Raw genomic sequence first — 10,089 nt, 5'->3', positions numbered from 1 at the left:
CGCCCAGGGAGCGGGGCGGCGGCGGCGGCGGCGGTGGCGGCGGGAGAGCTGGGGTAGCCTGCTCCGGGCACCCTCGGAGCCCGGGGGCCGTCGGTGGGGGCGGGGAGGGCGGGGTGGGGGAGATGCTCCTCTCCTGACAAAGAATGAGTAGGACACGCCGAGCCGGCCGCCCCGCCCGCGGAGCGCGAGGGAGTGTCCGCAGGGAGGGCGGGTCTCTCATTCACTCGGCCCCTCACGGCCCGCCGCGGCGGAAGGGCGGAGTCTCCACCCCGCCCCCCCCCCGCCGCCGCCACTACCCGGAGCTAGGGGCGGGGCGAGGGGCGGGGCCCGCGGGCGCGCGTCCTGAGGCGTCGGCTGCGTCGTCACGTCAGCGCGGGAGAGAGAAAGAGCGACTCGGCAGGGACTGAGGACGGGGCCGAGAGAGCTAGCTGAGGGAGGGCGTGAGCCAGAGTGCCAGCGAGGAGGAGGAGGAGGAGGAGGAGGGAGGAGGAAGAGGAGGAGGGGGAGAAGGGCGGCCACTCGTGTCTGAGCGGCCGCGGACGGGAGTGGGGACGCTGGGGGAGGAGGTGCAGGGGGGGACGGAGGAAGGCCGAGAGGACAGGGCGGCCTGAGGCCGGCGGAGGTGGCAGGGGGGAGAAGGAGGAGCTGGAGGAGGGCAGGGGCTGAGGGAGTGAGTGAGAGAAGCGGACGCGCCAGGGAGGGGAGGGAAGGGGGGTCACGCGGGGGCGCGCGCGCGCACTGGGAGCGCGCTCGGAGGCGAGTGGAACTGGATCGGGTTTGCTGCCAGCGGCGTGAGCTTCGGCCGCCATTTTACAACAGCTCCACTCGCGCCGGACACAGGGAGCAGCGAGCACGCGTTCCCCGTCACCCGACCCCGTCGGACAGGATTCCTCGGCCGCAGCCCCGCGGGGAGGTAACGACCGCCGGCACCCTGGACCGGGAGGGGAGCTCCGTTGACATTGTGCAGGGAGCTTGCGGGGTGGGGGGGGAGGGCGGCCGGGGAGAAACCGGCTTTTCTGGAAAATGGATTCCAAGGGGGGAGAGGAGCACGTTGGCCGGGGCTGCCAGGGAGTAGGCCGCGGCCGCGCCGCCACTTCCTCCTCTCCATGTGCTGCCGCGGCTGGGCTTTGTCTGCGGCGCTCCGGGAGGAGGCGCCTCGGCAGCCCCGTGGCCCGCGCGGACGGCGAGCGGCGGCGGACTTGGTGCTGTCGTGGCCGGCGGCGCGGGAGTGGGCGGAGAGGCGCGGGTGCTGTCCCGCGGCCGGTCGGCGGGCTTGGGCGGTGCTGGGCTTCCCGCGGGCGTGCGCCCGGCGGCGGAACGCCCTCCCGGCGCGGGCTGTCGGCCTCGGCGCCGCAGCCCACTGCACCGAAGGGTGCGGGAGGCTGGGGGGTCGCGGGCGCCCGGGGAGCGCCCGGGGCGGAGAGCCATGTGTCACGGCCGGAGACGGCGGCGCTGGGGGGCGGGGAGAGCCCGTGGTGGCCTGGCGCCGCCGCGGTCTCGGTGTTGAGGGGCGAGATTGTGCGGCCGCACTGTTCGGGGGGCTCGGAGCGCGACTGCGGGTTGATGATTGTTGGGAGGCGGTGACGACCGTCTTTGGCCCGGTACTCGGTGGGTTTCCGTTGAAGGAAGTTGTAGGACATTTGAAGGCGCAGAGCACGTGTTTCTAATGGGCTCCTGGCGGCCGCAATGGTGAGGCTGCCGCTCCGGGTGCGGAGTCGGGGGCGGGCTTTGGGGTGTGGGGGTGAAGGGTGGAGGAATTGGGTGGTGGGAAGGTGGCTTGTGTGAGCGCTTTGTTCTTCGCTGGCTGTTGTTACTGATCTATAAGCGGCAGGCGGGAAAAGCGCACTTTCTGGTTTACCTTGGAGAGAGACAAGCCCAGCATTGCTTGCTTCACATATTATCTTATTCTCCGCTTTGGAGCTGCTGCATGTGGCAGGCTGGGCCGGTCCCTGTGGTGATTGGGCTTCATTTGTAATACGGTCTTTCCTAGCGAGTGTTAGCAGGTGAAGTCAGGGGTGGTGTTGAGGAAGAAGACTAGAGTGAATCGGTCCTTCTGTACCCCGGGCTCCAAATCTGGCTTGTCAGGCGATAGTGACTTTAAGGTTTTTTTTTCAAGGGAGGCTCAGTCTGGCTGGTTGTAGTTAGTGGTGGAGAAAGTCAAGATTGGGACTGTCATTGTCCTCTATTCTTTTTGAAGATTCTAGTTTAATTTTGCTTATTGCGTTTGAACAGATCTCTGGAAACATGGCTACAGAACATGTTAATGGAAATGGTACTGAAGAGCCCATGGATACTACTTCTGCAGTTATCCATTCAGAAAATTTTCAGACATTGCTTGATGCTGGTTTACCACAGAAAGTTGCTGAAAAACTAGATGAAATTTACGTTGCAGGTAAGAACTAACACTTGCAAAATTACATTATAAAATTTTTCTATTGGATTTCTGGCTTTGAGCTAAAATAGCAACTTTTTGTGGTTTCCAATAAATATGGGAACTGGAGCTTTGCCTTGTTCTGAGATAGTTGGTTAATTTAGGTTTGAACTAGAGGTTAAAGTGTAGAGGGAGGGACTAAGTGGGGAATAGACCTCCCCAGGGGAAGGCTGTCTGGCCTGATGGTTAAGTACATGATAGTAGCAACAGCTGCTAAATGTTGAGAGCAGCCCATGTGACTTTTTGGGGTATTTTTATAGCAGGATTCTTGTTTAATAACTTGGTAACTGTAGGTTCTCTTGTCTTTCTTGGTGTTGTGGTTCCTTTTTCTAGTGGTACTTGACATTGAGTAGAGGTTTAGTTGTTATGCTTGGTGTTTTGTTGGTTGACTCTAGGATTTGTAGGCCTATATATGTAGACATATTGCAGTGTTCAGGACTTCTTGGACACAAAGCAGGATGTAAAATATGTTGACTTTCTGTGTGGTTGAGAGGGCTTACTTAGTTCAGAATGGCTAAAGTATGTTCTTCATTATGTAGATAAGGGGAGTAGAATCGTTGTCACATGTGTGCTTGTATTGGCCAATACAGAACTTTCTGAAGAAATAATTTGGATAATTTAAAAGGTGATAACTCACTAAATTTTCTCTTCTCCAGGGCTAGTTGCACATAGTGATTTAGATGAAAGAGCTATCGAAGCTTTAAAAGAGTTCAATGAAGACGGCGCATTGGCAGTGCTTCAACAGTTTAAAGACAGTGATCTCTCTCATGTTCAGGTAATGTTAATTTAATGTTAGTGTAGAAAGAATAAAAAGTTGAATACTTTTGATGTGTTCATTTAAATTTAATTAGACACAGACATAATAATGTAATGTGAATGGAAAATTTCTTTACAGAACAAAAGTGCCTTTTTATGTGGAGTCATGAAGACTTATAGGCAGAGAGAGAAACAAGGGACCAAAGTAGCGGACTCTAGTAAAGGACCAGATGAGGCGAAGATTAAGGTATGTCTCTAAAAACTTTTATAAGTTCTTGGATATATTTCTAGCTTTGCTAAATACTCCTAAAGTGACAGGCATAGGTGTATGTATATTTCTAAGGATATTGTCTTTTAATGACTACCTTAGCCAATTTGTTTGGTTTATAAAACCATTCAGTTTTGTCTGGCCACTGATGTTCCAATCTGTGTTGTCATTTCCAAATTGTAAAAGGAATTTAAAGAGATTCATGGTTAAGTTTAAACGCTTACTTCCAGCTTACTGACAAAGTTGGGAGCAAATGGCAGGTAGCATTTTTTGGGGAAGTTTGGGTTCCAATGATTTTAGAATTTGAAGTATTGCCTCTTTAATTAGGTTATTAAGGGGGTAGTTATTTAAGGTCATATAGGAGATAAAATGGCCTCATATTTACCTAGGTTTTTATCTTTTGTTTTGGTGAGTAGTGTAGTGTAGTTCAAAGAGTGCAGTTTATGTTAGCTTTTAGTTGGTGTTCTTTAGTAATGAACCAGTTCTTGAGGCAAGGGTTAAGGTTTAAGAAAACCAATTGCTGCCAGGCCTTTAATCCTAACAGAGACAGGCGGATCTCTTGAGTTCAAGGCCAGCCTGGTTTACAAAGCTAGTCTAGGACAGCCAGGGTTACACAGAGAAACTGTCTCAAAAAATGAAGAGGGTTAAAGAAAAAAAAAGAAAGAAAGAAAAAAAGGAAAACCAGTTGCTAAAGAGGGCATAAATGTATTGGGAACCGAAGCCTAGATCATGGACAATATTGGAATATGAAGTTAGTTAATAGGAGTGAGTTGAGTTTGAACTATATTTAGTTTTCCATTAAGAATGGGGTTTAGTTGTCTCCATTGCAGTTATGCCAGTGTGATTGGGGACTTCGCTAAAGTTTTCTGAAGAGTTTGGGACTCTTCTGTGTGGAAGGAGGTGGGTTGACGCTTTAATGGGATTTAAAGTTGTGACAGGATGTTTGATGGAGGGTAGTTAATTTTTCCCTAGATTGATAGTGTTACTTGGGCCATATGAATATTATATTTTAAAAAGCCTCTTTTTGTAGCACAGGGTTTATATATTGGAAAAAAAAAAAAAAAGAAAATGGCCCGTTTGGTTTAATTAATATTCATAGTCTTATACCTATAAGTCTGAACAAGGTATGGTGGTGCATCCCTTTAAGCCCAGGACTCAGGGAGGCAGAGGCAGACAGATTTGTGAGTTCAAGGCCAGCCTGGTCTACAAAGTAAGTTCAGGACAGCCAAGGCTATACACAGAAACCTTGTCTTGAGAAAACCAAGGGAAATAAAATTTGAGTGTCATGAAAAAGCTATTTAGATCGTACAGCCTTTTGTGAACTTTGTTTAAAAGTTTACGAATATGTATATATTTTTGGTTTTTTGAGACAGGATTTCTCTGTGTTAGCCTTGGCTGTTCTGGACTCTTTGTAGATCAGTCTGGCCTGGAACTTGCAGTGATCTACCTGCCTCTGCCTCCTGAGTGCTGGGATTAAAGGCATGTGCCACCACAGTCAGCCAAGAATACATATATTTTCAGTGTGTGTTTGTTTTTTTTGGGGGGGGAGGACAGGTTATATTAAGCATCATATATAATCCCTCCCATAGCTTCATATATTGTGCTACTTGAATAGAAAAGATTAAATTTTGGGGCATTAGAGGTGACCCAGTCTCTAGTCATTTAACAAATTTGTCATGTGGTCTTGATTTTTGTTTTGTTTTGTTTTTCCAAGACAGTGTAATAGGCCCTGTAGTGGTGGCGGCGCGGCCTTTAATCCCAGCACTTGGGAGGCAGAGGCAGATGGACCTCTGAGTTCGAGGCCAGCCTGGTCTACAAAGAGTTCCAGGACAGCCAAGGCTACACAGAGAAACCCTGTCTCGAAAAAAACAAAAACAAAACAAAACAAACCAACCAACCAACCAAACTAAAAAAGACAGTGTAATAGCCCTGTGTCTTCTTTGTATACCAGGCTGGCCTCAAACTCACAAAGATTGGCCTGCCTCTCTTTCTCTAGAGTGCTGGGATTAAAGGTGCATGCCACCCCGATCTGCTCAAAAGGACATTATTGTTTCTTGTTTTGTTGTTTTTTCTAGACAGGGTTTCTCTGGGTAGCCTGCAATCCACTGCCTCTGCCTCCCAAGTGCTGGGACTACAAGTGTGTGCCACCACTCCTGCTCCTTCTTGAGGGTTTTTGAGACAGGGTCTTTTTGTTGTTATTGTTTCGATTTATTTTTATTTTATGTATAGGAGTGCTCTACCTCCATATACACCTCCATGCCAGAAGAGGACATCAGATCACATTATATATAGATGGTTGTAAGCTACCTTGTGGTTGCTGGGAATTGAACTCAGGATCTGTGGAAGAGCAGACAGAATTCTTTAACAACTGAGCCATCTCTCCAGCTGTCATATGGTCTTTTGATTTTGAATTCCCAGTAGTTAATACTGTAGTTTTGTTACTTAGAGAACTTGTAGTTGATACACTGGAGAACAGGACTTTTGGGGCCTTTTGGGGTGTGTGTGTGTGGCTCTTTGGTTTTTCGAGACAGTTTCTCTGTGTAGCCTTGGCTGTCAGTTTGTCCTGGACTCCCTTTGTAGACCAGACTGGCCTTGAACTCACAGTGATCCCCTTGCCTCTGCCTCCCAAGTGCTGAGATTAAAGGTGTGTGTCACCACGCCTGGCCCTGATTTTGGGCTTTTAAAACTTAATGGGTTATATATGTCCTTTTGTCACTTTGACCTGTAATGAGGGATGAAGAGAAACTCTTTGTTTTCTAAGTAAAATGAGTTGTATTACTTTTAGCAGTTAAGGAAGATAAATCTAGCAGTTATATTGTAGTTTTCTACAGCTTTCAGAATCATTTTGGCTATTTTTTTCTGATTAAGGCATGCTGTTTATAGCACATAGCACTTCAACATCAAACATTAAAGCTTTTCCTATAGCTTCCAAGTCTATAGGCGTGATTTAAGGAGTGGTATGGATTGGTATCTTCAGAGGTGACAAAATACCCATAAGTGGCATTGTATGTCTTGGGGTGGGGTACAAGAATTTATAGGATAGGAAATTCAGAGTTGGGAAGTACTCAAATTGTTGAAGTCATTTTAAATGAAGTTTTTATTAGCACAGTGAATATATCTTGAAAGTTGTTGATTAAAATCAATCTGATTAATTTTTATTGCTCAGTAACGAATAAAAACTGATTCACAGGATTCTGAATTTGGATAATAGGCATATACTAAAGGGAGAATTCTAACACAGATTTTTTTTTATGTTTTTATTTTGTTTTTGTTTTTTTTCTCGTGTAGCATTGCCTGTTCTGGACTCACTTTGTAGACCAGGCTGGCCTCGAACGTATAGCAGTCTGTCTGCCTCTGCCATCCAAGGGCTGGGATTAAAGGTGTGCGCCACCATATCTGGCTCTCTCACACAGATCTTGCACATGTGTATGGAGGAGTGTTACTAAGATAATCAAGAAAGATTTGAATAACTATATTCAAACTATATATAACTATAATATGTATGATCATGTGAGTGAAGCGTTAATAACATTTGAACTTTTTAAGGCACTCTTGGAACGAACAGGCTACACACTTGATGTGACTACCGGACAGAGGAAGTATGGAGGACCACCTCCAGATTCCGTTTATTCAGGTCAGCAGCCTTCTGTTGGCACCGAGGTAAAGAAACTTAAAAACTTGTACCATTTGTAATAGAAGTACAGGTATCTTGTTCCTTAAAGAGTTGTTCATGATTGTGAATTGATATTTAATTTACAGATATTTGTGGGGAAGATCCCCAGAGATCTGTTTGAGGATGAGCTTGTTCCATTATTTGAGAAAGCTGGACCTATATGGGATCTTCGTTTAATGATGGATCCGCTCACTGGTCTCAACAGAGGTTATGCGTTTGTCACTTTTTGTACAAAAGAAGCAGCACAAGAGGCTGTTAAACTGGTAAGTTTTTTTTTTTTCCCCTCCCCTTTTAGACTTTACATTCTCTATCCTTAATGTTAGGATTTTCTCACATGCCTCATCAGGTGGTTTTTGAAGTGCCTTTTACTTCCCTGTGTATTATATCATAGCAGGAATAGTTGATAAGAGTCAAGTTGGTGGTATAGAATTCTTAGTCATTACTGAAGCGTCTGGCTTTAATAAGTTTAAAGGAGTGTGAACAGGTTTATGATTCGACTCCCAAAGGTTTTTCCCATACCTATCAGAAATTCACAAAAATACTCATACACTTTATTTTTGGTTTTTCGAGGCAGGGTTTCTCTTTGTACCCTTGGCTGTCTTGGGACTCACTTTGTAGACCAGGCTGACCTCAAACTCAGAGATCCGTCTGCCTCTGCCTCCCTGAGTGCTGGGATCACATGCATGTGCGGCCATACCTGGCTCACCCACGCACTTTAAATAGATAAGCAAGCAAACAAACAAGTAAGAAAAGGGCTAGAGAAATGACTAAGCTTTTAGAAATACTGCTCTTCCAGAGGTCGTCCCAGGTGCAACTCTTGAGTACCCACAGGGCAACTCAAAACCATCTATAATTCTAGTTCCTGGAGATCTGATGCCCTCTTCTGGTGACACCAGGCATGCACAAACATACACGTAGGCCAAACACCCATGCACTTAAAATAAGACAGTACAATTAAGAAATGAAAATTCCCAGAAGACACCAGGTTAATACATTTCTATATAGCAACAGAAAGCATTTTGTTTTGAGTGGGAATGCTTGATTTAAAAAAGCCAGATGAGCTGGGCATGGTGGCACAGGCTTTAATTCCATCATTTGGGAGGCAGAAGCAGGCAGATTGCCATGAGTTTGGAGGCCAGTCTGGTCTACAAAGTGAGTCCAGGACAGCCAAGGCTACACAGAAAAATGCTGTCTTGAAAGCCCCCCCAAACAAACAAACAAACAAACAAAAAAAACCAACCCACACCAGATGTTAGGCGAGAACCTAATTTCCCCCCGACCACTAAATATGTTCAAAATTATGGCATATATAACAGATTAATCTTTTAAAAAAATTCTGTGACCCAAAAAGACTGAGCAAGTTGTAGTGGCTCATGCCTGCATTCCTGTACTGAGCCACGAGGAGTGCCATGATTGAGGCTGGCCTGGTGGGGTGGTGAGAAAACCCAGTAGGAATACACCCATGTGTGTACACAACAACACCAAATTAAAGAAATTAGGGCCATTAACCTGAGAGCAAGTAAAGGAGTGTTCATGGGAGGAGTTGCAGGGAGGGGAAGGGGGAAGTGATGTAATATTTTAATTCCTAAAAGTTTAAGAGCCAGGCCTTAGTTAAAACTCAAGGGCTATGTTATTTCCTTTTTTGCTATACAACTCTGGCCTACTTATAACTTGTAATTGTTATAGGCCAGGGTGACCCCAAACACTCAGCGATCTCCCTGCTTCTTTCTGCACACACCTGGCTGTATTTTTCTGCAGACTACTCAGTATGCCAGATATATTAAGTTTGGCTTATCTTTTTTTTTTTTTTGGCTTATCTATTTTGTGGAATCTAAACAAATTTTAAAACCTTCACGTTGATTTGTCTTAAATTCTTTTTTTGTTGTTTTGTTTTGTTTTTGAGACAAGGTTTCACTGTGTCCCCTTGGCTATCTTGGACTCATTTGTAGACCAGGCTGGCTTGGAACTCATAGCTATCCCCTGCCTCTGCCTCCCAAGTGCTGGGATTTTTTTTTTTTTTTTTTGATTTGAGATATTTACAGTCATTCCTTAGTTCTTATAATACCTGTAAACATGATATTATGCCCCCCATTAACTTTCTCATACCCTTCTCTCTCTTTGGCCTCATTCACCCCGACATATATAAGCCTGATCAGGAGGCTGCTTTCTGGACAACTTAGTGGTTATACCACTGAGGAAAATGATTTCTCCCTCCCCTACAGCTGCTAACTCTAAATGCTCCTCAGGGAAGGGTGGTGGGACCTGCTGAGGCCTCCCTCATCCTTGATGGAATGTGGAAGGGCCCATTCTCATGCAGGTATCCTTAGCTTCTGTATGTCTGATTGCAAAGGGCATGTCACATCAAGTCCAAGCTTCATAGCTCTCCTGCTCCCTATTTCTACTCCCACTTCTGTGCTGCTCCCTGAGCCTTAGAGGGACAACCTGTCCCATTTAGAACCATGTAAAACAAAAATCAATGGTCACTTAAAACTCAGCACTTTGAGTAGTTACTAGTCTCTCTACATTAAGTATCATCCTCTATAATAAGTGTTTCTATGTCCAAGGCTGAGAGCAGACTAGTTTATGGATATAAACAAGAATGTTTAGGGGCCTGGAGAGATGCTCGGCATGGAAGAACACATGTTCTTGTGGAGGAAACCTGGTAGTTCCCACTAACCACACGGGGTAGCTCACAATCTCCTGTAACTCCAGCTCCAGGGTGTCCAGCACCATCTTCTGGCCTCCTTGGATGTCTGCACTCAATATAGTTTTAAAAAACAAACAACAACACTCATAAATGTTTTTGAAGACAGTTTAACTAAACATCTACTTAGCCAGACACCAACAGATGGCCAGTTTCTCTAGGTCTGCCTATGACCTCCCCAGCTATAGACTTGACTTCGTTTTTTGTTTTTGTTTTTAATTATATTTTTATTTTATGTGCGTTGGTGTTTTGCTTGC

The 10,089-nt window shown here is 46.0% G+C and overlaps 1 protein-coding gene across 4 annotated transcripts in view; it reads left to right on the top strand.

The window, feature by feature from the left end:
• The first annotated feature begins 723 nt into the window (after positions 1-723).
• The window catches only part of Syncrip (synaptotagmin binding cytoplasmic RNA interacting protein), a 33,365-nt gene continuing 23,999 nt past the window's right edge, over positions 724-10,089 (top strand). For 2 of the 4 annotated variants that reach the window (XM_051140700.1, XM_051140699.1), the window contains exons 1-6: positions 772-913; positions 2,233-2,392; positions 3,088-3,206; positions 3,327-3,434; positions 7,002-7,115; positions 7,215-7,391. In XM_051140700.1, the coding sequence (XP_050996657.1) occupies positions 2,245-2,392; positions 3,088-3,206; positions 3,327-3,434; positions 7,002-7,115; positions 7,215-7,391 (666 nt within the window). In that variant the 5' untranslated portion in view covers positions 772-913; positions 2,233-2,244. Of the gene's footprint in view, positions 914-2,232; positions 2,393-3,087; positions 3,207-3,326; positions 3,435-7,001; positions 7,116-7,214; positions 7,392-10,089 lie in introns of all 4 variants that reach the window. The other 2 variants (XM_051140702.1, XM_051140701.1) reach the window with 2 other exon arrangements.

The sequence above is a fragment of the Acomys russatus genome, chromosome 32, assembly GCF_903995435.1.
Source record: "Acomys russatus chromosome 32, mAcoRus1.1, whole genome shotgun sequence".
Lineage (NCBI taxonomy): Eukaryota > Metazoa > Chordata > Mammalia > Rodentia > Muridae > Acomys > Acomys russatus.
Note: the sequence above shows the minus strand (reverse complement) of the source record. Positions and strands in the feature narration are given on the sequence as shown.